We start from the raw sequence: 27,905 nt of genomic DNA, 5'->3' as shown, positions 1-27,905 counted from the left end.
AAACTTTAATTTCAATATACGAGGAATTGCAGGTTTGTCTGTAAACGGACTATTTTGGCATCTTCAGCTGACCTGCGGTGCACTGACAAACACACTCTAGAATACACTAGTTTATGAATTAATCGGAATTATTCATGGGACACGTACCAGTTGAGCACTGCCTCTATTTTACCTATAATTAGTGGAAATTAAGTGGTTCTTACCTTGACATTAAATACTAGGAATTCACTGAGCTGTAAAATAAAGCAATTGAAGACAAATCTTTCAGCTCTGTTGAAGAGGTCTTCAGGCATTTAGTGTTAGTTTCATATCATGGTAGAATCATTATGGATGAGTCAAGACAACTGGACAAGCTGCACCAAACTAAAATTAAATATTATATAGTAATATATTGTGCATGTGCATACTTGTATGTAACACGTTACAATAATCATCACTAATAAATGGTAAAGTTATAGTTGATTAAACCTTAGTTAATAGTTATTTCACTGTCCACAATGTCATGTTATTAAGCAGTTGTAATGGTTAATAAACATTAGTTTAAAACAAGCAATTGCTTAATTCATTGTTTGCAATGCATTTCATTGTTTGTTAAAGTAAAACTTTTAATATTAATTAGAAACATTCAAATTATTTTTCGAATGACCACTTTTTGGTCCCAAATGATAACATTTTTCACTGCCCGAACATGCGCACAACTCACCAAACTCGGAATATACATCACATCAGCTGAAAAATTTCAGAATGCATTGTTGACCTCAATTTCCACCACTAGGTGGCGCTACAATCAAGGATAGTGCGTTTTGGCTTATAACTCACATATACTTTGTCGCACATTCAAAAACCTTATATCCACGCGTTTACTGAATTGTGCTGAATCTCTTGATATAGGCCACGCCCATTTGCGTACCATTTTTTTCCACAAATTCACGAAATGTCGCAAACCTACTACTACTCCTCCCAGGTGATTTCACCAATTTGCACCAAACTGCAAACAGCATCTGTGGACTCTCCTGACAAAAACTTATTAAAATAATGTTGATATTCCAAACAATATTCAAGTTATTAAATATCAACGTCTTGTACATTTTGTTTAAAACACGAAGTGATGCATATCTCCACATTGGTCTGTCTGAATGACATGAAACTCAGGTGACTACTTCCCCATGAGCCACGAAGGCTCTGTGAAAAAAATTAAAAAATAACTTTTTGGAACTCCTCCTAGGCCATTTGACCCATTTGCACAAACTTTGCAATTAGCATCTGTGGACAAAATGTATCAAAAGGTTTCACCTATGTCCCACCTGGTGGCACGGTCCATTTAGATGCTTTGCCACAAAACCATCAACTCATTATAACTTCCAAATAAACTGGAATAACAATTTGGTCACTGTATTTCTACGGAAACTATCAAACTCTATTACACAGCAGCCACCAGACTGAAACCAGCACAGATGAGGGAAGAGTTGACTGTGGAAGTCCACGGTCCTGCAGCTAGGAAATAAAGTGATGAGTAGATCAGAAAGGCTTTTATTGATTGACAGTCCTCCCTTCAGCCCAGCTGACAGCAATACAGATCATATGAGTCCCTGGAAACTAACTAGCCTTGTATGCTGAGAAATGATATGTTGTCTAAATCAGCCCTGACAAAAGGAACTCTGAGCCAACTGAACAAATGACATCTGCGGCACGGGATAGAACAAAATATCCCCCAGTATTAACCATAGCTGTTATCTTCACAAGCCACTACAGCATCCATAGAAAATATAATATATATATATCAAAAATATATGGGCCCTAAAAAAAACTGGGCTACATCCAATGAGTCATTTAGATGAGTCATTTTCTGTTTTATTTTGTAGGTTTCAATCTCATGTCTCTCATGGTTTTGTTTGACGTCTCATCTTTGTCTTGTGATTGCCCTGATTAGTTTCATTGTAGACATCCTGGGTATTTGGGCCACATGTATGCATTCCTGCCTGTGTTCCCCCAAGCCTCACATAGTATTCAGCCCAGTGGCAAGCTCAAGCGTGTAATAGACTATTTAACAACATGCACTAAATAAAGCTTTGAATAATGATCCTGTCCCTCAAACCACTAACGTGATTTGACAGACACATTGCTAAAATGAAACATATTCTTCTTTGACTGCCATTGTTTACCTCACCTCAGAAGAAGATCAGATTCCGATTCAGAATACTTTATTAATCCCTGGGGGGAAATTGTTTGAGCTGGTGGACTAGCGATCAGAAGGTCACTGGTTCGAATCCCGGCTCCCCTGGGGTGGGACTAGGCTACATGTCGAAGTAACCTTGAGCAACATACTGAACACCACAATTGCTCCTGATGTGCAGTTGGCACCTTACCATCAGTAAGGGTCCTGCGATGAGCTGGCGACTCATCCAGGGTGTACCCTGGCCTTCGCCCTTAGCAAACTGGAATTGGCCCCAGTAAACCCCCCTAAAAAAAGGGGGATAAAACATCCCTGCGACCCTCACGGAAAAAGCGGAAGAAAACGGAACGGAACAATGAAATAAATAAACTAAAATATTAAAGTAGACATCATTAAATAAGATAAAATATTAAGGTAGACAATAAAATAAAAATAAATAATAATAATAAAGTATACAATCTGAAATATATACAATATACAGTGAAATGGTTGTAGTGTTATACATGAAAAGAGAATAAGTAGTTATATTGTTTTTGTTTTGTTTTATAAATAGCCAAATGAGTCTGATTCTCAGAGGGAGGAGTTGTACACTTTAATGGCCACAGGTAAGAATGACTTCCTGTGGCGCTCAGTGGTGCATTTAGGAGCAATCAGTCTCTGGCTGAAGTTGCTCCTCTGGTCGACTAGAGCGTTGTGGAGAGGGTGAGAGCCATACTGCAGTATCGCCCGCACCTTCGACAGCATCCTCCTGTCTGACACTGCTGTCAAGGTGTCCAGCTCCACCCCCAACGTCACTAGCCTTTCTGATCAGCTTATTGAGTCTGTTGGCATCTGCTACTCTCAGTCTGCTGCCCCAGCACACCACAGCAAACAGAATAGCACTGGCCACCACAGACTCATAAAACATCCTCAGCATAGTTCGGCAGATGTTAAAGGAGCGGAGCCTCCTCAGAAAATAGAGACGGCTCTGTCCCTTCTTGTAAAGGACTTCAGTGTTCTTAGTCCAGTCCAGTTTATTGTCCAGTTTATTGTCAATGTCGATCACATGGTCCTATGGCAGTAGGAATTGTTTAACTTTCCTTTTTAAAATGTATTACAGTATGAGCTAGAAATGACAAAAAAATAAAATAATAATAATAATAATACAAAAATAAAGTACACACCATTTTCTGATTAATTATGGAACTTCTGTGTATTACAGTTACATTTTGTTGGCAGTTCTAGGGTAAAGAGACAATATTTTCAGTGGAAGTAAAAACCAGTCATCTCAGGGTTGAGGGTTGCAGATTACTTACAACATACTATATATAGACGTATGCTAGATAACACATCTCCAGTCAGTGGTAGACATGAACCTGCTTGAACCAGTGTGACTTTTCTTTTGTTGTTTGTTGTTTTGATTTTGTTGGATTTTCTGTGTTTTACCATGAGAGGCTGGTGTCAGTCGTCCCCCAGATGGAACGCCTTGGAGGGAAACGGCCAGCATGGGTGACTGAATTCTGCTTCATCACGTGGTGATGAGCAGATAGACCCTACTATGTCTAATGGGAGGGATCCACAAAGCAGCTTTCTCCACTGCAACATCAGGGGAAGATGGAGCTGAGCTGAGCTGAGCTGATGGGAGGAGATAGAAGGAGGCAGGAGGGAGAAGAAACCTGACCTACTTCTCCTTGGCTTATTTATATGCTGAAGACAACACAGTGAACCAACCAGAAGCCTGGAAACTGGCATAGCAACAACAGTCAGAGAAATTGCAGTCTGAAAACCAAGTTGTTACCAACACAAACACTAACGGCTGAGTTGTATATGTATAATAAAACAGTATCCATGAAAATATTTTCATTTCATATTTCTCAAAGTCCTTTCCTAGAAATGCTGATGTGCCTTACTCTCTGTCAGATATGTTTTGACAAATAACTTCATTTTCTGCTCAAAGTCACATCATTTCAGCTTTTGCTAACATGACTATAGCAGAATGTGGGAATCATACGCCCCTCTTATAAGGGTCTTTCAAGAAACGGGGCAGTGTTTAGTGTGTGAGTGGTCGAGCACACTACAGTGACTGGACAGGGGTCCTAAGTTGCATTGTGGGACTGTAAAGAAAAGAGGCTGTATGTCTGGTTCTGCAGTATCAATTTCGTATTAGTTTTTTTTTAAAGGAGTCATCACCTGGTTTTTTACATATCCAGTCCCTCTTGGATCGCTTTGGATCAATTCTTAAAACTTATTAGAAAAAAAAAAAAAAAAATCAAAATCCAACATAGAGCTTGTTCTGACCCTTTTTCATACCGCGACTTTCTCACGCGAGATTATGCGCGAGGTTTTGACCGGTCCGGATGTGCATTGTATTAATATGTAATGAGGCGCGCGTTGATTGGCCGCAGGAAGGACAGAGCCGGAATGGGGGGTGAGCCTGCATGCACACACAGACTCCAAAACATAAACAGCCCCCTGTCATGGCGCACACACTAAATGACGAACCTTACGGAATTCAGGTATTTATGTACGAGCCAGAGTCGGAAACCGAATGGGAGAGTGAAGAGGCAGAGACGGTGGAAGAGACACGTTTACAGCAGGATGTCTCTGAATGGTAAATTCTTTTTTTTTCCGTCTTACTTTTCACACTCGTGTTTTACATGTAAGACCTGAGTTTTAATGCTGGCGGTGACGATGTATGGCGTGAAAATAACAGAGAAATAAGCAGATTCGGCGTGCTCACTCTGGCTGAGGACGGCTGTGAGCCGAAGCTTAATATGCAAGTAGCCTCCTGTGGTAACGTCACCACAGGAGCAGAGTCAAAATCTCGTGCTTTAGGAACGCGCACTATTGTGCGCTATTCCTGTTCGGAAAAAGAGCCAAAGCGAAAAAAATAAGCCACTTTCAAACTCCAGCTTTTCAGGCAAGTTTCAACAGAGGTCCAACACCAATATGCATGATTTAACGAGAGAAATTGCAATTTCCGGGTGATGACTCCTTTAAGTGAAACTCTCGCCAGAAAGCAACCAAGGCTTTATTTGTGATTGAATATGAGTCAAACCTTTGTGTAAAAGCATAATTACGACGAAAGAGGCACTTTTAAGATTTACTGTAGTTTCTTTTTTGGGCAAGCACATTTTCAGAAGGTTTTTGGACAACTCAGGTTAGCAGTAGCACCTAACAGGATGGCTTGAGGAGCGGTCCACCATTACTCTCCTGCCTGTTAGGTCACACTCAAACCTTCTTTTTGGTAAGCTCTGTGTACACAAACAATGTTCTCAATGCTTGTGTTCATGTGTAGAGACCCTGGTTATACTACGAGCAAAGTTTCATGTTGTGTCGAGCCTTCTTAGTGTTTCAAAAATAGCGATTTTGATGCTAGTGTACCAGTGCCCCCGCACTCCATTGAAAATTAGCTTGCCTGAAAACGAAACTACGGTAAATCCTAAAAGTGCCTCTTTCGTCGTAATTATGCTTTTACATGAAGGTTTGACTCATATTCAATCACAAATAAAGCTTTGGTTGCTTTTTGGTGAGAGTTTCACTTTAACTGTTTATAATGAGTCCAACAGTGTTGTAAGAGTGCAATAATAGACCAGCGGACTGCTTTTCATAACCTGGCGCCTGTGTACATTACTGAAAATGCAACTTAGACACCAAGTGACTCAGTTATGGTTAGGGAAAGATGGTGGAGACAAGATGCATTGACTTTGTCAATATGTGTACAACAAACCATCCACCCCACCTCCTCCTTTTTCTGTACCTTCGGTTTAATGTAAAACTTTGCCAGAGATTGTAATCAAGACAAGAATTACATTTCTTCATAAATAATTAGCATTAGAATATTAGTAGTATATGTGTGCATTTAGTAAGACAGAGAGAGACAGAGATGGTTAAAAATGATCAGATAAACTCTAAGCAGCATATAGAAGCAGAGTAGCAGCACAATCATTCAATCAAATGTAAGTCTATATGTATTGTATTGACTTAGTCATGCTCCACAGGGCATCGTTATTGACTTTATCAAGGAGTAGATGTTAGAGCAAAGTGCTGAGTCAGCAAGATAAGCTCATATGCTTTCTGCCGGGACATTATGACTGTGGCATCCATTAGAGAGGTTTCACTGTAAGAGCTGAAAATGGGAACATGACAGTAAGATAACAAGATGAAACCTGTTTCTCACTGTACATCTGTACTGTCTTCAGAACCTACAAGTATGTAACCGGCTGATGGAACTATTTGTGTAGGGGTTGTACTACTGAACTGAATGCTATACTACACAACTCGGAGAAAGAGCCCATTCAAAAACAAATGAACAAGACCAGACACTAAGTTTCCTTACCCCAATGACTACCCCCTCCAATGATTCTGAAGCTTCCTTTCCCTGCATGGTGTTCCCTTAACTTCTCAGACTCTTATATGCTGACTGGATTGAACAGGGCATGGAATTAAAGGATATACTGCATATCTTTACATTTTGACATATCTAACAAAATACTTCAACATCAATTTTGCATCAGTGCTGTCGGGAACACAACATGTTTTTTGATTGATTACCATCAGTAAGTGGACATGATGACATGATATAATGAAGTGGGTATAGACAAGTATTAGAGTAGAACAGTCTGGTCAGTTCAGAAAATGACATCACTTTTCTGTAATACAGCCTTTAAAAGCAGGAAAAGACTACACTTACTGTATTTCATATCACCATACACCATATCCAAAATCTAACACCATTCAGTATCCTATCACAATAATGATAGAATATCCATATACTTTCCAGCCCTACTTGGAAAAACATTTTTTGATCTTTGAGCAACTACATGGTTCTGGTAAATAAAGGAAACTGATTTGTGCTTACTTGCTATTTCATTGTCAGACCTTTTAAACAAATAATTTAAACATATCATACAAATGCTATGAAAACATATGGTATGATCTGGCAAGAGGCCACAACACACGGCTCAGCCTTGTACTGGCAGTAGTAGAATCTGATCGTCTTTCTTCCTCTTCAGCGAAAACACATTAGGTATCTAGGTGAAATATCATTAATGTCTTTCTTCTTTTGCCCTTCCAAATGGCCATAGTGCATCACAGAATAGGAACACTTCACAAGCTGTAGTCCTGTTTCAGACAAACAGGGTGAGCAACTAGAGCTCTTTAACATCTTGGCAGGGAAAGGATGAAACCTGTGCCTTCAGGTGTGTGTGTGTGTGTGTGTGTGTGTGTGTGTGTGTGTGTGTGTGTGTGTGTGTGTGTGTGTGCAACTGACAGCTTAGACACCTGCTAAACAAGCCATAACTAGGACACCATGAATTATGCATCAATATCCAGATAGCTAAGTTGGAGTGGTGACTTGATTACCTGTCATATATAATTCAGCTGCAGAATGTCTGTGACATACTAGACTGTATACTCCGCACAGAAAGACTGTCACTCTGCACTGGTTTAGAAGCTTGCACTACATATGTGGGAAACAGAAAATGTATTCCTGTGTTGTGTAGATGAGATCAATGCAGATACAACAACTTACAGAACTTTGATTCATAATGGAACAGTTCACCCTAAAAAAAGAAATGCCCCATGCCAATGGAAACTCAGGTGAAGTTTTGGTTTCCCCAACACATTTTCGACCTCGGGGCTTCCAGAGACTTGGATTACACTGGACCAACTGTACGGAGCAATTATGTTTTTTTCTGATGGTTGTTTTTTTTCTACTTCAGCTGTTTTGGAAAAAGCTAACCCTAACCCCTTTTGGAAAACAATGTTTTCCTGTTCTGTGGGCTATATAGCCTCATACAACACCCAACTTTCCATCAGCATGGGGTTGAGTACATTATGAATAATTTTCCTTCAAATCCACAATATCTTTCAACTGACATATGTCAACTGCTGCTAGCAAATGCTTACCATTGCTGCATTTTGAAAATGATGCTAATGGCACAGACATGTTGGTCACTAATGAGGCTTCAAACGCAACTAATGCCCCCCTACAGCGTTCAGCAAAATTCAGTCGGGATACTTCAATGTTCATTTATTAATTCTAAAATTGGTCAGTAAGTATTAAAACATCTCCAAAGCTCTTTAAACCAAACTTGAATCAAGTTACCGTTTAATATCACTTTTAAAATGTCCTCTGTCTCCCAATGATAGGTTTTCCCACTGACAACAGGCTCAATTAACTGGACTGACTGAAGCATTGCTCAGGCATTACTACATGCACTCCCAGTCAGGAGTGTGTATAGCACGGTTTGAACACTCACCCTGTTAAAGCGCTTGGCCTGGAAGAGGTGCCCGTTGACTCGGTAGAGTTTCCTCCATCTTCTGGCCCCGCGGCGATAGATCGATTCTAGGAGAGAGAGGAAACAGTTGTAGAATAGCTTCATGTTGAAGAACTAATGGAGAGGGGGGTGGAGGTCTGCTAAAACCGACAGAGGGGAGAGATGGAGATGGAGTGATAGAGAAGAGAGAAAGCTGAGGTAAAAGTCCTTCGAGTGAAGTCTGAGTTCAAGTGAGGGGAAAACAACCATTAGGTTTCTCTATGATGTATACGCATGCTCACACAGACACAAACACACACACACACACACACACCAGTGCCTGCCTCCCTCTCCACTCCCTTCCTCATCAGTCTTTTCTCTTCTTTCATCCTCTCCCTTCATCTTTTTTCCTGCTGTTTCCTCTATCCTTTCTTTTCTTTAACTCCTAGTGATGAAGCGACTTATTAGTGCTTGATATCACCTTTTTAGACAGAAGGGACCATGAAGGTGCAGCTATTTTTAATAGGATCATACACTGTAGTCAGTTATTTACATGTTCCAGAAGCATTAATGTGATGAAACTAGTGGTGAGCTGAAAGTGTGAGGTTCTGTCCTCACACCAAACAATGTTTTAAAATGATAAGGAAACATTCAACATTCTTACAAAAGGTTTGCAGGGATTCATCATGAATATTTTAACCTTCTAAAAGAGACAAATCAGAAACATTATTAATCTTGATTATCACTTTAATTATCATCATTATCTGGTTTTTTTTTTCCATTTTAACCTAATATTTGTTTTTTTCAGTGCATTGACAACATTTCTCCACTCATCACTTTGTTGCCAGGTTTGGAATATACTAGAATGTCGTGTATGACTCGTGAGCTAACTGCCACCAAGGTATATTTGGTGACTCATTTTCAGTGTTGTACCTGAACGCGTTCAATGTACGAGCGTTCATGAACTCGTTCATATTTTGGGCGAACGTGAACTGAACGTACTGTATTCTGCCTGATGAACGTTATTGTGAACGCGTTCATTCTGGCGTTTGTGAACGGCGCGTTCTCACAGTTTAACTTCGTTCAAGACAGTGCCAGATTTCCATCGAGCCTTCCAGGCGAAAACCGGCTAAAACACACCGTGAAGGCTTTAATATGTGGCGGAAAAACTGGCTGCTGGACGAGAGGTTTCTACACGCAACTCGCTTTACTTTCAATCAAAACGAAACTTAACTATTTCAGACAGAAACATGCATACCAAACATGCAGTGAGACATTACCAAACGAACACAGATGAATTCGTCCTGAACGGACATAACACTGGCAGCACCAGCCACCACAGAGTCGCATGTGCAAAGCATGGAGGCAAAAACAAATGAAGGCTTCACATTTGTTTTTTTTATTGTGATATATCTAAAAAGTTTTGGAGTGATGTTGAATCTCATTTTTTTTTATGCTGCTAACTCTGTCCATTCTCTTACCCTTAAACATGTTATTTGCTATGTTAACCCAGAAGATAATGCTCTTGAACACATGATGAACTTTGTTATTCTATGCAAAATGTTTTATTCACAAACAAAAATTTGCAAAATCACTACCTAAATTTGCTCCTTTTCTCCTGGAACTGAGCTCTTTGCTTAAATCTCTGATTTTGCTAAATAACAAAAAAGTAATACCTTATTAAGTCATTATGAAAAAGTTTTTCCCTGAAGCCACTGTCTGAACTATCTATTTATTTATTATTTTATTTTTCCCTTTCTTCTTTTTCTTTTTTTTAAAAATTATTTATTTATTTACTTATTTATGTATTTTATTTTCAATTTGAACTCTATCCTGTACCGCAAACCTGAAACGGCACATTGAATTAAAGCAACCGGCTAGCCTTTCAAGGTATGTGCAAGTGAATAAAAAATCCAAAAACACAACAACGGCGAGCCAAAACAGATCCTCTACCACCCAAATCACATTAACGGCGTACAGTAGCGGCTCCATTGTCTTAATCTCCCAGCCGCAGCTGGACAACCTGGTTTTGCAGAATGTTGTCGAAGAGCTGCAGTTTCAGTGTTAAAACTGATAGAATAATAGCCGTCTGTGGTTCTATATGGGCTGTGGCAATCATTTTGAAAAATAATAGCTCGCATCAACATATTGAAAAAAAAATAACTATGAACTAATTCATTTTTGGAACTGTGAACTTAGTTCAAAATTTTGAATTATGAACTATGAACTGAACTAGTTCATTTTAAAATTTGTGAACTGAACTTTGAATGATTGGTTGCTATGGCGCCGTACTAGGTGGCAGCCTGTAACAGCAGCTCCCGTGGGTTTTTAAGTTTTTTCGTAGTTTTTGTTGTATTTGTGTTGTGTTTGTGTTCTGGTTTTCGCTGAACTTTTGACGGTTCTTCTCCGGAGACTGGGAGAGGACGAACACCTTTCATTTTTTTCTTTTTTGAACTTTTACTGCACTTTTTGTGATGTTTTTGCTAACCCTAGCAACGGAGGGTCAGGAGCGCATCATTGAGCGCATTGTTTACACACACGACCAGCTGATTGCGCTGTGTGAACCTGCACTGCTACCCGGAGCCAGGCCTGAGGTCCTGAAGGAGCTGCGAAAAAAGGAGGAGGGATTGCACTGTATGTGAGTGAGAGGTGGTGTAATCCCGGACATGTTCATGTGAAGAAACGTCTCTGTACCCCGGACATTGAACTGTTGATTGTGGGGATGAGGCCTTATTATTTACCCCGGGAATTCACGTCCGCGTCCCACGTCCGCGTCCCACGTCAGATACAGACGCAGCATCCTAACGCATTTATTGTCATCACTGGGGATTTTAATCACGTCTCACTGGACAAAACCCTTCCAACATTTCACCAGTATGTTGTCTGCCCCACCAGAGACTGTAACACACTGGATCTGTTGTATGCAAATGCTAAGGATGCATACAGTCCCACAGCCCTCCCCCCTCTTGGAAGATCTGACCACAACCTGGTCCTGCTGACCCCTAAAGGCCCCCACACACCGCCCAGACGTCCAACTGCCTTATCCGACCACTCTCCGACCACTCCGTTGCCTCTTGTCTGACCCGTTCGGCAGAAAAGCGGCGTTGAACACACCACTTCGACGTGCTGCCAGCTCCACAGTAGCGTGTACGTTCTGCGCTTGCGCAAGATGCAATAAGCGGGTGGCGCTTGTGTTGTGAGTTGTAAACAAGAGGCTTGTGCACGCAACTCTCTTTACTTTCGATCAAAACGAAACTTAACTATTTCCGATAAAAACAGCTGCATACTAAACATGCAGCAAGGCATTATCAAACGAACACAAATTAATTCGTCCTGAACGGACATAACAACTAGTCTGGTGCCAGTACTGCAAAACATGAAAATGGGGAATGACGGAACGGAGTGCATAGAAAAACAAAGCGCACACAGTATTCCGCCCCTCCCACACACCACGCTGATTCACTAGCACACCGCCAATCAGAACGGCCATTCAGCTGGCACACAACCAATCAGAGAATCCAATGGCTCAGATGTCCGACGGCCCACCTCCTCAGACTTCGCATGCTCAGTCGGATCCGACAACGTCAGTGCAGCTCCGAAAGCTGCCGACGCAGCTGAACACACCAAACATATGTGTTCCCGACCTCGTCCGAGTCTCTCCAAACGCTTCAGACGTCCAACGGTTGGGCCAGTGTGTTCCTGCCTTAAGTATATCCCCCTTGTTCAGCGGCAGCCTGTCCACACTAGGAGCGTGAGGAGGTGGCCTCAGGAGGCTGCTGACGCACTACAGGACTGCTTTGAGTCGACAGACTGGGATGCACTTGTTGAGCCACATGGAGAGGATCTCGACAGCATGACCGACTGCATCACAGAATACATCAGGTTCTGTGAACACACCACCATGCCAACCCGGACTGTACGCCTCTTCCCTAATAATAAGCCGTGGATCACCAATGACCTGAAAGCCCTTCTTAACAAGAAGAAGAGGGCGTTCAGGTCTGGAGACAGGGAAGAACTGAGGAGAGTGCAGCATGAACTCAGGGATATGCTGAGGGCCTGTAAAGACACCTACAGGAGGAAGCTGGAGGCCAAACTCCAGCAGAATAATGTGAGGGATGTGTGGACTGGTATGAAGCAGATCACTGGGTGTAAGGTGAGCGGTAGACAGTCATCGGGCAGCCTGGAGAGGGCAAACGAGCTGAACAGATTCTTCAATAGGTTCAGCTCACAGCCTTCTGTCGTCTCCATGACACCTCCAGACCCCCACACACCCCCACTGCCCCAAATGCTTCCTCCCCTCCTCCCTCACTCCTCTGATGTGAGCTCTCTTGTGCAGCACCTCTCCTTCTTCTCCTCCTCCTCCTCCTCCACCTCTTCCTCCTCCACCTCCTCCTCCTCTACCTACTCCTCCTCCACCTCCTCGTGCTCCACTGAAGACACCAGCAGCCTCCCCCGCATGACTGTGACTGCAGGCCAGGTTAGGAGACAGCTGGAGAGACTCCACCAGCAGAAGGCTGCAGGCCCTGACGGTATCAGCCCCAGGATCCTGAAGACATGTGCCAGCCAGCTGTCTCCTGTCCTACAACACCTCTACAACCTGAGCCTTGGTCAGGAGAGACTACCGGTGCTTTGGAAGACTTCCTGCCTGGTTCCTGTTCCAAAGAAGTCGACACCATCAGACCTCAATGACTATCGACCAGTGGCCCTCACATCTTATGTCATGAAGGTGCTGGAGAGACTCGTTTTGGCCAACCTGAGGCCACAGGTGAGAGCCCTGCTAGACCCTCTGCAATTTGCTTACCAGCCCCACTTGGGAGTTGATGACGCTGTCATCTACCTGCTGCAACGAGCCCATTCGCACCTGGATGGTGGAGGAGGCACTGTGAGAATCACATTCTTTGATTTCTCTAGTGCTTTTAACACCACTCAGCCACTGCTACTGGGGGAGAAGCTGCGGGTGATGGGTGTAGACAACACAATGATCTCCTGGATTACTGACTACCTGACAGGCAGGCCACAGTTTGTCCGTATGGGCAGTGTTCTGTCTGATGCGGTGGTTAGTGATACAGGAGCTCCACAGGGAATGTACTGTCTCCTTTCCTGTTCACCTTATACACCACTGACTTTCAGTACAACACCGGGTCGTGTCACCTGCAGAAGTTTTCTGACGACTCGGCTGTTGTTGGCTCTATAAGTGAGGGACAGGAGGAGGAGTACAGGGCACTGGTAGACAACTTTGTGGAGTGGACTGGACAGAATCACCTGCGGCTGAACATCAGCAAGACCAGAGAGATGGTGATAGATTTCAGGAAGAAGAGGAAGACGGCTTTCCAACCTCTGTGCATTCTGGGAAAGAATGTGGAGGCGGTGGAGGATTACAAGTACCTGGGTGTTACCATCAACCACAGACTGGACTGGAGATCTAACACTGAAGCTGTTTACAAGAAGGGGATGAGCAGACTTTACTTCCTGAGGAAGCTGAGATCCTTCAACGTGTGCAGCAAGATGTTGGAGATCTTTTATCAGTCTGTGGTGGCCAGTGTACTTTTCTTTGCTGTGTTTTGTTGGGGAAGCAGCATTGGAGCCAGCAACACCAACAGACTCAACAAACTGATCAGGAAGGCTGGCTCTGTGATTGGCTGCAAACAGGACACTCTGGAGGCTGTGGTGGAGAGGAGGACACTGAAAAAACTGTTATTCATCATGGATAATCCTCTCCACCCTCTCCAACTCACACTGGTCAGACAGCGGAGCACCTTCTCTGGAAGACTGCTTCAGCTTCGCTGTCGTAGCAATAGATACAGGAAATCTTTCCTGCCACAATCCATCACTTTATACAATAACTCTCTCACCTCTGCCTGACAGAGAACTCTGGTCTCTCTACTGTTTTGTTGTATATATTATTATTGTTATAGTATGTTTTGCATATTTTGTTTTGTTGTATATATTATTATTGTTTATTGTTTATAGCACACTGTGCACTGTATATATACACTATGTATATATTGGATTCTATTTATGTTATGTACGTAGTGTTTTATTTGCGGACCCACTACTGCTGTAACAAAATAATTTCCCAGTCTGGGATCATTAAAGTAATTCTATCTATCTATCTATCCATCTATCTGAACTAGTTCGTGTAGAAAGTGATCTTTCCCAACACTGCTCATTTTAGTATGACTTTTTTTCTTTTTCTATGTTTTTTTTTTTAAATCCATGTGTGGAGGTGAGCATGGTCGGGGCCCGGCTGCAGAGAGAGAGAGGTGTAGAGCGCTCAGAAGAGCAGAGCCAGGTGAGTGATTGACAAAGCAGGCACCCAGTTACTAATCACTCACTCCTTTTAAATGCAGTAGCACACTGGGCCGCGGAGAGGGAAATGCCGGGGGAGACGCTCTGGCGAACAGACGCGGAGGCTATCAGTGAAGGACCAGAATGAGACGCACAAGCCGCGTTCGGGCCCGCACTGTATGATTGTGGTGAAAGGATTTAAGCCAAATAAAAAGCTTAAATCAAGACACTGTGTGCATTTGTACCCGCTGAGACAACTCACAGTAGCCAGAAAAGGCTACACCATGTGAGAGAAGGATGCCATCTATGATCGAGTAGTTGGTGGACAATCTCCGATGGGTAAACCTCTGTGAAGAAACACACACTGGAGAGAGGGAGCAGACAAGTGCAGCAAATGATGGTGGATGCATCGAGCCAGTGTGAGTGCAATAAATAGACCAGAGATGGAAAGTGGACAGCAAAGCAAATTGAGCGGATCCAAGTAGTTTGTGAGAGAACAATAAAGTAAGGTGGAGAATGAGGTAGAATTAAAATGCAAAAAAAAGAGAGATAATCAACTGGAGTTAACGTATTTTATTCTTTTAAACATTTTCAATGGAAGAGTAAAGTCTCCAAGCCCAAGCTGAGATAACTGATGACATCATCAGATCATCAGGGTTATCAAGACTTTACAAAGTGCTTCCTCCTCCTTATTTTCACAGTCTGAATAGTACAGTACCACAAGTAAACTTCATGTATAAAATCAATAGAGTGGCCCTTGAAAAGAATGGAGCAGTGTTGTTTATGTTCATGAACTATATGCTGCCATACAAATGAATATATTATCAGCAAATTTAAATGAGCTGGCTGGCTGAAACACATCAGGCATTATCCTGATCCAACTAAATATTCACTAGCTGCACTCCCAGTGCCTCCCCACGTCTGTACTAGTCTTCCAGTCTGGTTGGTTGCTCCAGAGACGGGTGCGGCTCTGATGTCCTCCTCCACTCACTCACTTTTTTGCCTCTGTTGCTATGGTAGCCACAGCCCACCATATACCAGCTATTAATAGTTAGCAGTGAGGATGTCAGGATGTCATTGTCTGCAAATAAAAGTGAATCTTAACAACAAATCCCTGCTTTTCTTTTTCTGAACAATGACTGTATTATTGTGCAGAATCAGGTACAACACATGCATACCAGATGTTTATCTCTTGAGCAATGGGTACAGAGCTGTGTTTAAATTTCATGGCATGGGATAAACTCGTGTTGCAGATGGTTTGAACATACAACCTCACACAGTCGTCAGTGTTTAAGTTGAGAATCTGCTCTTCTTTAATCGACCTCCAATGCTTGACTATCATCTACAATTTGCAATTCTTACATTATTACATGTTGACTTTGCTTGACTGATCTTGTCCCAACCAATGTCAAAGTTGTGCTCATCACTGTGTGCAACTAGTTTATCACAGAGAGGGAATTTCACAGTAGTGAACACCAGGCACATGAGGTACTGCCTGAGGATGAAAAGGTACCACTACAAAAAGCATTGCCTTAGAGGCCTCTGGTGTCTTGAATGTGCACTCAACTGCTTTGCATTCTGCCCTTTTTGCATTGTGATTAGTGCTGTCAAACTATTAAAATATTTAATCACAAATAATCGCATTAATCCCACATTTGTATCTATTCTAAATGTCCCTTTTCTCATTTTAATGTTATTGACATCATATATATATATATATATATATATATATATATATATATATATATATACATATATATATATATATATATATATATATATATATATATATATATATATATATACATGTGTATATATATATATACACACACACACACATATATATATATATATATATATATATATATATATATATATATATATATATATATATATATATATGATATCAAGAACATTGACATTATGATATCAGCTAGACCCTCGTCCTCCACGTTAACAGGCCTACATGCAGTAGCCACCCATTTAGCTATGGCTGCAGTAAGTTTGTTCTTAGTTGTGGTAGCCAAGGTCTTCTGTCTGAAGTCATCCATCGTCTCCTGGCTATGACAAGGGGGCAGAGAATTCACATCAGCTGTGTGCTTTGTCATGAAGTGGTATTTCAGATTGGACGTGCTACAATGATAGCTCAGTTTGCAGCGACAAAAGACACAGATCACTTTGGTCTTGTCAATGGAACCATTTGGCAACTGTTTAAAAGTAAACTTTCCATTCAGAATCGCCATCTACTCAAAACCTAATGCGCCTACTATTCTTTGGCCGGCTCGCAAGCCCAAACAGCGTGCCTGTTATTTTGCTTCCGGTCTAGCTAGATCCGGTGTGGTGTTGTAGATTTTCTAATGTTACTAGTTGTTGCAACAGAGTGTGAAAAAAACTACACAGTTTGCTAGGCCAAAAAGAACGTTAATCTTGAGATAAAAAAACTGACTCTGTTAAAATGGGTTTGTGTTAACGCTGTTAATAACACGTTTAACTGACAGCACTAATTGTGATGAATGTTTTGGTGATTCTAGCATCTTTGTCTCTCTGAGTCAGGGCAGTAGAGATCAGAGTGAAGCGAGCAGATGGGAGACACAAAGAGACCTTGCTCTTTGGGGTCTCGTCTGTGAATTCCCTCTAATCCTGTTAACTCGAAGTCTCTAAAGGAAACTGCCTTGGAGAATCACTGCTTCGTGTTTCCATAGTTACCCAGCGTCCTTACTAGTGGGTGAGTGGGGAAGCTCGGGGGAAGGAAGGTGATCCTACACATCATGGTGCACTCTTCAGTGCCCACGTCAGATGCTAAATACAGTGCATGTGATTAAATAATCAATTGTAAACAGATGTTTGTACAAAGTGGTAAATTGCAGCACTTAGCTTAGTGTCTTTAATCCAAGTGCTGATGAAAAGATGAGAGCTTATACAGGAGAAGTTTAAATACATGACTAAATGTTTCCCTCTTAACTCTGCATTTGGATGCTACACAAGCTACATTCATCTGTCTCTGGGTTCAAATGGTGAACATTTCATTTGTAATCATGCTAGTGTATTTCCAGTTTACCAGCTATTCTCTGCGGCCAGCATAGCCATGACAACCCGCTCCTGGCTATCTCTGGCTCCTCCATGGTGCAAATGGCTCAGGCTCAGCCTAAATCCAGGACAAACCTTTCACCCCAAGCCCAACCACTACATTATGCTACTGCCAGCAATCTTGCTTCTCCCTCACTATGAGGTGAAATAAGCTCCCCACTAACATCAGAACAGAAGATACCATAAATACAATGAAAAGGAGATTTTTACTTAGTGTTCTAAATGTAGCAATAACAGCAGTTCAGTATGTAGGATGAAGTTTGACAGACTTTTGGAAAGAGTTTGGATGCACTATTCTTGCGATTTCTGGGTTGTATCTGCACAGTTAAATGCATTTATTATGGGTCATCAGCTGAATAAATGTAATATATAGTGTAAAACTTTGTTTACAAAGTCGCACCTGGGGCGACAGAGCCTTCTCCATAGCCGCCCCCTCCCTCTGGAACGCCCTCCCCAAACACATCCGTGACTGTTCTAACCCATCCACCTTCAAAACATTACTCAAGACCCACCTTTTTAAATCTGCTTTTAACCTGCAACAATAGCTGTCTTTCTCTGTGGCCCCCCATCAGTTTTCGTAATCACAAACACACATAGTTATTTGCACATTGTTTGTTTGTCCTTCTATGTACTTTTCATTTATTTATTTCTTCCTCTTTGCACTGAGCACTTATGTATTTTTCCTCTGTATTTGGTTTTATGTAAAGCGTCTTTGAGAGCTGTAAAAGCGCTGTATAAATAAAATGTATTATTATTATTATTTAAACCACATTCTGATGACGACTATATTTTACACAAGAGCATGGCCACTGAAAACCATTCCATTGCAGCTAAAAGCAGGGCAAACCTGTGAAACTCTTTCACCTTTTAAGTCTCTACATTATGGTTATCAATCTCTGTATTGCCACTGACATCCTGGATTGATTCCATTCTAATTTACGGTAAGTACCCAGTTCCATTTGATTTCCATTAATATTGATTCAAATAAGATAATTTCAGTTACAATATAAATTTTGCTTGGACATAAAAGAAAATCTGAGAGAAATATTTGTACAATGTAGATTTACAAAGTTTACAAAGTGCACAATATGAGTTTACAAAATGCACATGAATGCACCTTGTTCACATGCTATGCATGTGGAGCCTGACACAGACACACAGCAGAGGTCAGAAGCAGAGTGTCAGGCCATTACATTTTTGGTTCTGTGGTCAAGAGCCAGAAACATACCTGCATTAGGTGCTTGGCAGGTGTTCATTTCCGAAAAACATCCACTGAGAAAGGCATATGTTGAAAGATCCATCTCTGGATTCAATTAAGATATTTAATCGTGATTAATTGCATGCATCCATAGTTAACTAAGATTTAAATACTCTTATGAACATGGGTGTGGACAAACATGCTTACATTATGCAAATATCCAAAACAAACATATATTAAAGGCTCAAGCCAAAGAGTTGTGTCTTCATAAGTCCATTTTGTAACTAGTAACTGAGATTTAACCTGTAACCTGAGTCTGGTCAGGTCCAGGTTATATTGGGCTTGGCATGGTCCTGTAGGGTCTTACTGGTCTAGATGTAAAATAAATGGTAAACTTAGTCTACAGACTACTCAAAGTGCTTTACAAAATATTCACACGCATTCAATCACAATCTCAGAGGTTGCCATTCAAAGTGCCAACCTGTCCAGTATCTTGCCCAGTCAAACTTCCAAGCTCTACCTCCTGAGCCACAGCAGCCCCTGGAATACATTTGTAAGGCAAATGTAATGTTTTTCTATTCTTTTGGACTAGAACTGTTCATCACTGGGTAGAGCATCATGCTGCTGTTGGAGTAGACCAGATGTTTAAACTATGGATTTCTATCAGAACATATGGGCAAAAGGAGAACGTAGAGTAGAGTATACATTTTGGATGATGATAGGAAAAAAATAATTTACAACAACAGCATGACTTTACTCACTCGTCTCGGGTTTACCGGGAGCACATCTTTAGATTAGGTTAGTGTGTATGTGATTTGTAAATACACGCACCACATCAAATTCTCAGTTGCTGTAGGGAAGTGATAGATGTTTATAGAGCCAAAGGCATGCAGGAGAGTGCAGGAAATGTTACATCTGAGGAGAACAGTTTGAAATATGAGCACAAGTGAATCAAGAAGTGATTTCATGATGATCAGTAATTTCTCCTCTGAGTCAATTTCTGCTGTCGCACTGTGACTCCTCATGACATCGTAAATATTGTCACAATACTGACCCAAAAATCTGCCAATGTCAAACACAGCCACAGATAAATACACCCAAGGGATTTCAAAGCCTCGTCTAGGCTATCCTCTAATGTTTTACCCATAATAATGTGATTATCAGTTCTAACACAGACAATGACACCATACTGAATCCCCTCTGGTTATAGCAAATGTTATTGCTCACTGCATCCGATCAAAAAAGACAATTTCTGGATCGGAAGGGTGGATCACTCCGTGTTTACAACTTGCTAGGATCATCCTCACAGCCCGAAGGCGATGCCAACCAGAGACACAGCTGCCTCTGACATTTGCTTGCAACACTCCACTTGCACTTGACTAGCAGACCTTCAAAGAGCTGACCTATTACAACATCCCCCTCTGGAGAACTATGAGTGTTGCATTGCCCCATTTTTCTGCCAAGGTTCCAATTTGAGAGTAATAAAGATGCAGAGTGAAAGAACAAAGCAGACAAGTCAAACCAATACTAAAATGAATGAAAAGACAATACTACACCTCCGGATGCAAAGGGCAACGTGCGCAGTCCTGCCATTGTGTCCATGGAATGTATAAAGAGGAGTAGACAGCCTGCTGGTGCTAATCTGTAGCTGATACAGGGAGTTCTGTCGCAGGCGAATAGGGTGGTACTCAACCAAGTCTCTCCAAGACAGGACATTTATGAGAGCTTGACTCATTTCCAGACATTGTTCCTCTCACTCGCAGGAAAGTAGCAGCATTCAAGTTGCTACCAACAACGCCTGCGCCCTCCCAATAATACCAAACAAGAACACAAAAAGAGAGAGAGCGAAAAGAAAAAAGAAAAAGTGAGCACAAGGCTTCACAAGTGCCAAGTTCCTTCCTGGACACTCTGTTCCTGCTGCAAATTGTTAAGGGCGATTATATACAGTAAAGGTTATAACATTATTCTCATCAGGCTTCCACTTCCAGAGAAGCTGAGAAGGATCAATGAAACAGCCCTGAGGCATTTTTAGACACAATTAGTCCTCTGTGATAAGAGATGCTCAATACTGGCATGGCTAACTTTGTTAGTTTGACTTTTCATTAATTACACTACAAAAGATACCCAATTTAAACGTTGGGATTAGTGAAATTTGTTCTGGATTTAGGGAGTCATGCACATCTCCCAGCTAAAACTACTGGGTTTTAGAACAGACGGTGGGCTGGGGCTAGCTGGCTGGCATGCCAACTTCAGTAGATATGTCTGCAACACTTTACGTCGACATCTTTGACATAACATCAACACTGTTGTTTCTTCACACTAGGTTGATAATTTTTTAATGATTTAACTAAGATTCAGGCCCTATCTTACAAATGCTGCTTTAATCCCCACGGGTATGCCCCCTCTCTTATAGTGGCATACTGATGTGATACAAGTCCTCACAAAGTAGATCATCTCATCAAGTTTGAGGACTGCACCCTACTTCATTTGTTTATTAGGATCGTGGATGAAAGTATACTATATATTTACATGAGCATTATAACGTGGCTCTATGCTCAAAGACAACATTGTACAACATCTTACTATATGAACAACTCCCTTGTATATGTTTAGGAAACCCTGCATCAAGAACAACACTTGAAATAGCAAGACATGTTAGTGTTCCTGCAGGGTGCAGATTTAAACCGGGTTAATCACATTGTCCTAAGATTAATGTGTGAACCTCTGTGATGATGTAACATGGTCGCTGACTTTCTGGCTCTGTGAAGGGTTTGTTGCGGATAGCTTTTGAGTAGTGCTTTCTCTTATGTTCCAGCCTACACTCTTTAAATACTTATAGGAGCAGAAAATTGTTCTGTGGGCTTGGAATTTTTCATGGTGCTGTAAAAAGCTTCCGATTAATGTGTTTTTAAAGGAATGCAAGAAGTTTAAAGAACACGACTTTGAGCATGGTGACTCCCGAAAGATAAGACACTGAAGTTCATACACCAAAGACACTCAGGACAAAGCATTACACTTTCCATACTTGGGCAGTTATCTAAAATATACAGAGAGTTTGTGAGAATACTGGTCAGGGATTCTTGATCATTTGAATAATCACCCACCTACAATGCAGTACTGAGTTTCCTCCCCAGACAGCTTAACAATCATTCACACCTGGGCTCACCTAGCCCAAGCAACCCACACGAAGGCAGGCTGGGTAGACTCAGAGGTCACACAAATTCTTAACGACTCTGTAAAGACACTCCCACACAGAGTTTAAAAGCCTGTACCTCCCCTCCAGTAAGTTAGAACTCAAGAAGTCTCTTGGATGAGAGGTGAAACATCTTCAAGAAACTGAAACAAGTCCAGTTGCCTACGGTACAGCACTTAAAATTACGACCTGGATGACTGAGAACCTTCATCATTTGACTGCTGAATAACAAGAGGTTACCAAATGGAAAGCCTAACTAAAGTTCTACAAAACAGTCCTGTGATTTTGAGAGTTTAGGATTCCAGCAGTCAGCAGAACCACTTTTACTCCATCTGTTGGCGGTACTGACAGGTCTGTGTGAGGGTCACTGATCCATCATGACCTATTTTACTGTGCATTTTGGTTTAACAGCCTGTTGCTGCTGGATTTGCCCCAGGCAGAAACAGCAATTCTCATTTCTACTCATATGCTCTAAACAAACACTAAATAAAATCTCCACATTGATTTTGGAAAGTTGGTCCCATCAGTGTGTTTTCATCATAGGCTGGAGCATCGATGCAACAGTTGCAGTTATTTATGAACCTGTGCTTCCATTGAAGCCATGAAAGCAACACATTATCTTGTATGCCAGACTTTTCTCCAGCCTCAAAAAAATATTCCACAAACTCATATTTTTGCTACGACAATGAACTCTGGAAACAGGCTGTTGAGAATTCAATCAGACCACTGAACATCTGATAATGTTATTTATGTCTTAAAAATGTCAAACGTCATTAAAAACTTTAAAAAAATGTTTTAACATCGAATATAAGGGATTGTAACCATGGCTTTACCACTCTTTTACATAATAAAAACATAGTGAATGTGGAGAGTTTAGGGGAAATATGACAAAGCTTCCAGTGCATCCTCTTTGCTTTTCCAGTTTAGAAATCAGCAATCACATTTTTTACTTATTCTCCAAAAACAACAGAATGCCCCTATTAAATAATCAAAATAACTAATTTGCATGACTGCAATGGAAATGGTCATCTGAAGTCACATACTCTAACAATATTACAAGTCTCTTCCCAAAGGAGACAGACGGACAGAGGGCTGTAAATTAGGTACTTAGATCAGCAGCTCCAATAAAACTGAGAAGAACCAGGAGGCAAAAGCTGTAAGGACTGACAGCATTCAGCTGACAGAGGAGAGCACCATATACTGCCAGCAGGGAAAAACGGGGGATTGTAGGGCAATTGAGATGCAGCCACTGATGTGACGATCTATAACTGTGGAAATATACTGTGGAAAATGAATCTAGTTCATGCTCTGTTTAGATTTAAACTATAGGATGCATGCAGCAAGACACAGTTTCGATGTATCTTTGATGATTAGTGTTTAAAAAAGAAGAAACACTTTTCATTCAAGTAACACATTTCCTTCACCAAATGGATACTAATGACGTTATATCAGGGGTAAACCAGCTCACCTCAACTTGATTCATGCAACCTTTTTAGTGTGCCCTGCTGTCTGGTTTACAGTCTATCTTAGGTGGCCTGACATTGTCCAAATTCCACAGACAGAACCATCCACGCTGAACCCAGATCCCCTACCTTTGACTCGAAGGTAGAAAAGCAGCGTGAGCAGCATCCCTCCAGCTGAACGTTACTGCTCCCTTGCCGTCACACCCTGAATCTCATGGTGGTCTCCTGCACCTCCTCCACTACTCCTCTCCTCATCCTGCCTTCCTCCTCCTCGTCTCGCCGAACAGCTTCATTTGTGTCTCTGTGTCGCTCTCTCTTCCCTCCCCTCCCTTCCTAATTTCCTTCATTCCCCCCCTTGGTTGCTCCTCTTCATCTTCCTGTCAAACTACACACACCTCAAGTGGTATTCATCAGATGAGCTATAAAAATGCACAAATTCCTCCAGTGCATAAAATATTCCTCACTGAGCGGGGATCGTAACACATGATCGAGGCTTTTCACAGGAGCCTGCTGTCCGCTCCGCGTTGCAATTGTACCATTTGCCCACAAGATGGCAGAAACAGCTCTGAACAGCAGCATCATCCTGAGCAGCCAACAAAGTTTAACCTAAATTTAAACCTCGAAGGCTATTTTCAGTTGCTGTGCTGTGCCTTTTGGAGCACATCCTGGATGACAGCTACACTTTCCTAGAGACCTGTCTCTGGATGCATTTATAGCAGTCTTTTCATGGGAATACTGAGAGCTCTTTGTACACATAGTACACACAGTCTGTGAAAGTTAAGTTATGCTGTCCTATATAAACCAGAGCTAGAGACTAACAACAAAAGAGTATCAATTTCTGTTGTACAGTACTGTACCACATCCACCAAACTGAGAGGAACTGTGCTGTTCTACTAATGTTACAACCTGTAACAACTAGGGGTGTCACGATTCTCCAAATCCTTGATTCGATTACATTTTCGATTCTAAGCTCACGGTTTGATTCGATTCTCGATTTTTACATTTATTTTTTTTAAAGCACAGTTTTCTATGCCATTTTTAGACTAGACTTTTATGATATATAATATCTGACCTTTGTTTGCAATGTACCACACTACATTGTCAAATTCAAAACATTTATTAACAACATAATGTAACAATAACTTATATCTTCAGTCTCCTGGAAACTTAAACAAAATAACCTGCCATGTAGTTTCTGCAGAGCTTGCAAACTGTGGCTTTTTCGTCAACATAACTCACTGGAAATTTAAAATACTTCCACACCTTCAGTGAAAGAGGAGCGGGTTCAAGTTCTGTCGATGGGTCTCCTGCATCTGCAGTTGCGATTCTTGTAAGAGTGGCGTAGCCCCTTTCAGGAATAGGGCGGTGCGTGAGGTGTGAGTGCGTAAGTTGTGAGTGAGCGAGCGAGAGTGAGGGAGCGTGCCTGCGAACAGTGAACGAATGGAAGAGGAAGGAGAAGCGAAAGCAGTAGCAGTAGTAGCGACAGCAGTAAAGTGTACAGTATAGTCTGCAGTTTGGCTGTGAATAATGGCGACGGCTCCTCCAGATACAGCAAAGCTCCCTGGTATTATTTCCCGACCAGCTTAACACGTGAGAGGGGTTCTACGGAGCCCTGGAGGTGACATGGACGGTTTTTTTTTAATATCTCGTGAGTGCGACTTAGTATCTCGCACGCGCCAGTTACTATCTCGCACGCGCGTCTTACTGTATCTCGCGCGCGCGACTTACTGTATCTTGCGCGCGCGACTTAGTATCTCGCACGTGCGAGATATTAATTCAAGCGCATTTTGACGTAATTTAACAGTGCAGTCCGTTAAATGCAGGCTTATTATCATGGATCGAGACCATCTCAGAATTTTAATTGATTAATTAATTAATTAAAGTTAATAAAGTGTCTTATTCTTATTGTGTAACGGTAAGAGGTACATGTATCAGGTATTTTGATGATCCACGATGAGTGTCCAGGTGTTTTAATAGCTATTTTAATGGCTATTATGCTAGCCATGATGGAGGAGTTGTAAAGGTAATAGTAGTTTGGTTATAATTAATTTAGGAAATAAAGTTGCAGCAGTCACAACTGGCAGTCAGGACAACCGATTAACAATGGATGCAGGTGCATATAGTATCATATTCATGTGAAAGTTGTGACAGAAAACCTACATTTACTAAAATACCTTCAATTTTCCACGACATTCTCACACAGTCCACATTCTCTCGGCTTTCACAGTACACTAAACACGTTTGTTGTCTTCTGTTATTATATAAAACAGATATACTATTGCTCTTTATACCACAAGTGGGCGCTGTTATATAAGACAGGTCAGACAGGTGGCGTTTCCTCAATCCTCAGTGCCTTGCCATGTCTCCTTATTTCCTGTAGTAAGAGTGTGTGTGTGTGTGTGTGTGTGTGTGTGTGTGTATGTGTGTGTACGTATGTGTGCATGTATATAGTACGGAGGGTGGGAGGGAGGGGCTTTCTTTATTATTGTTTTATGTTTCCTGTGTAAAGCACTTTGTGCTACATACTCATGTATGAAAAGTGCTTTATAAATAAAGTTGTTAAAAAAAAAAAACAAGTGGGCGCTGTTATATAAGACAGGTCATAGTTAACACGCTGCACGTAGAGAAGTCAGAGTGCAACAACATGGCGACAATGTACGATACGACGCTGCTACTTAGAACAATGTTACAGTATAAGTTGTTGAAGTAAATGGCACTTGTTCATGATTCCAGCGTCCCATCATTGTTGAGTTAACACCACAACGTTCACTTCATTCAATCATTTGAGCCAGAGTGCCACTGCATCTTACTTACTATCTCGCGAGTGCGAGTTATTATCTTGCACGTGCAAGTTACTATCTCGCGCGTGCGAGATACAGCAAGTCGCACGTGCGTGATAGTAACTGCCGCGTGCGAGATAGTAAGTTGCGCGCGCGAGATAGTAACTGGCGCGTGCGAGATAGTAAGTCGCACTAGCGAGATAAAAAAAAAACTATCCATGTCACCTCCAGGGCTCCGAAGGGTTCAATCACCCCGAAAATAAACACAAACGTCGGCCCTGGAGGAAATCATCTCCCCTGTGTTTCCCGACCACGGTCCGGGAGCCGAACAGGAACGGTGTAACACCATGCTGTCTGACTGGCTGTAGCTAATAGCTAATGGCTTAGCTAGTAGCCAAGTTAGAGGAGGTTGACTCGCAGCACTTCAACACGTGTGTTTTTTTCCGCTTGGCAAGCCGACGGGACTTGATGTGGGGGCGTGGCAGCATCGACGATGCCATTTTTTAATTCGAAGTTTGAGATTGTGACTTAATTTCGGTCGATTTCGATTTAAAATCTAAATCGTGACACCCTTAGTAACAACCTTTACATGTTCTGCTACTGGCTACTTATACAATATATCTCTGTCCCTGCATGTCTGTCCCTGCACAGTACCAGACAGATAACTGCGACAGAAGTCTGCATTGCTGAATCTTGACAATATTCCAAATAAATCAGCTGAGCCAATACTATCTCACTGCAGATATATTATATCGGTGTATTTGTCAATCTGGGTTTGAGGTCACCTCAAAACAGGGTCTCAGTTACATAAACTGTCCACCAGAGAGCAACAAGTGTAGTTTTTAAATATGAAAATGTTCCACTCAATATGTATCTTGTTCAAAATTCTTAAGAAACACAAATCTACAAGGTCTGCATTAAGTTTGTTATGTTTATAAAAAATAAATACTATTGTCTATGGTGCTATTGTGAAAGCACTCAATATACTTTTAGATTAGAGCCTCACTGAGATATTAGCTGGCCAACTTAGGCCTATCACAGATATATCACTGTTGGTGCATATGCTGTCCAATATGTGCTGACATACAACTTGTTTTTTAGAGAACATAATGCAGAAAAAGAGGCTTATGTCATTTATTATTAGTATAATTTAGTTTCCAGTTTCAGTGCTTCAGTGTTTCAATGTAATTTTGAACATTAAACTTTATTGTTGAGTTGTAAAATACCCTGCCTCCATTACATATGTATCTTTTACACAGTAATTTTTCTCATTATCAAAATCCTTCTTCTTGGTGCAGATAATATTAATTCTAAAGTCCATCTTGGCTCTGATGCAGCATCTGCTATTGTGCAGCAATCTGCCAAGTTGCTAGTAACAAAACTCATCAAATAAAGGTCGTAAAGTAAAAAGTAAGACACTTCCCTCCAAATCGTAGTATAAAGTAGGGTTAGGGTTAGGGTAAGTACCTCAAAATGTCCTATAG

The 27,905-nt window shown here is 41.5% G+C and overlaps 1 protein-coding gene across 6 annotated transcripts in view; it reads right to left on the bottom strand.

Annotated features, from left to right (window-relative positions):
- prkcz (protein kinase C, zeta) overlaps positions 1-27,905 on the bottom strand; it is a 197,049-nt gene that overhangs the window by 76,516 nt on the left and 92,628 nt on the right. For 3 of the 6 annotated variants that reach the window (XM_030422231.1, XM_030422233.1, XM_030422237.1), the window contains one exon: positions 8,416-8,501. In XM_030422231.1, the coding sequence (XP_030278091.1) occupies positions 8,416-8,501 (86 nt within the window). Of the gene's footprint in view, positions 1-8,415; positions 8,502-19,015; positions 19,059-20,541; positions 20,732-23,770; positions 24,187-27,905 lie in introns of those variants that run through there. The other 3 variants (XM_030422236.1, XM_030422234.1, XM_030422235.1) reach the window with 3 other exon arrangements.

Source organism: Sparus aurata, chromosome 7 (genome assembly GCF_900880675.1).
Source record: "Sparus aurata chromosome 7, fSpaAur1.1, whole genome shotgun sequence".
In the NCBI taxonomy this organism is placed as follows: Eukaryota; Metazoa; Chordata; class Actinopteri; order Spariformes; family Sparidae; genus Sparus; species Sparus aurata.
The sequence above is the reverse complement of the archived record's forward strand: the minus strand, read 5'-3'. Positions and strand labels throughout refer to the sequence as shown.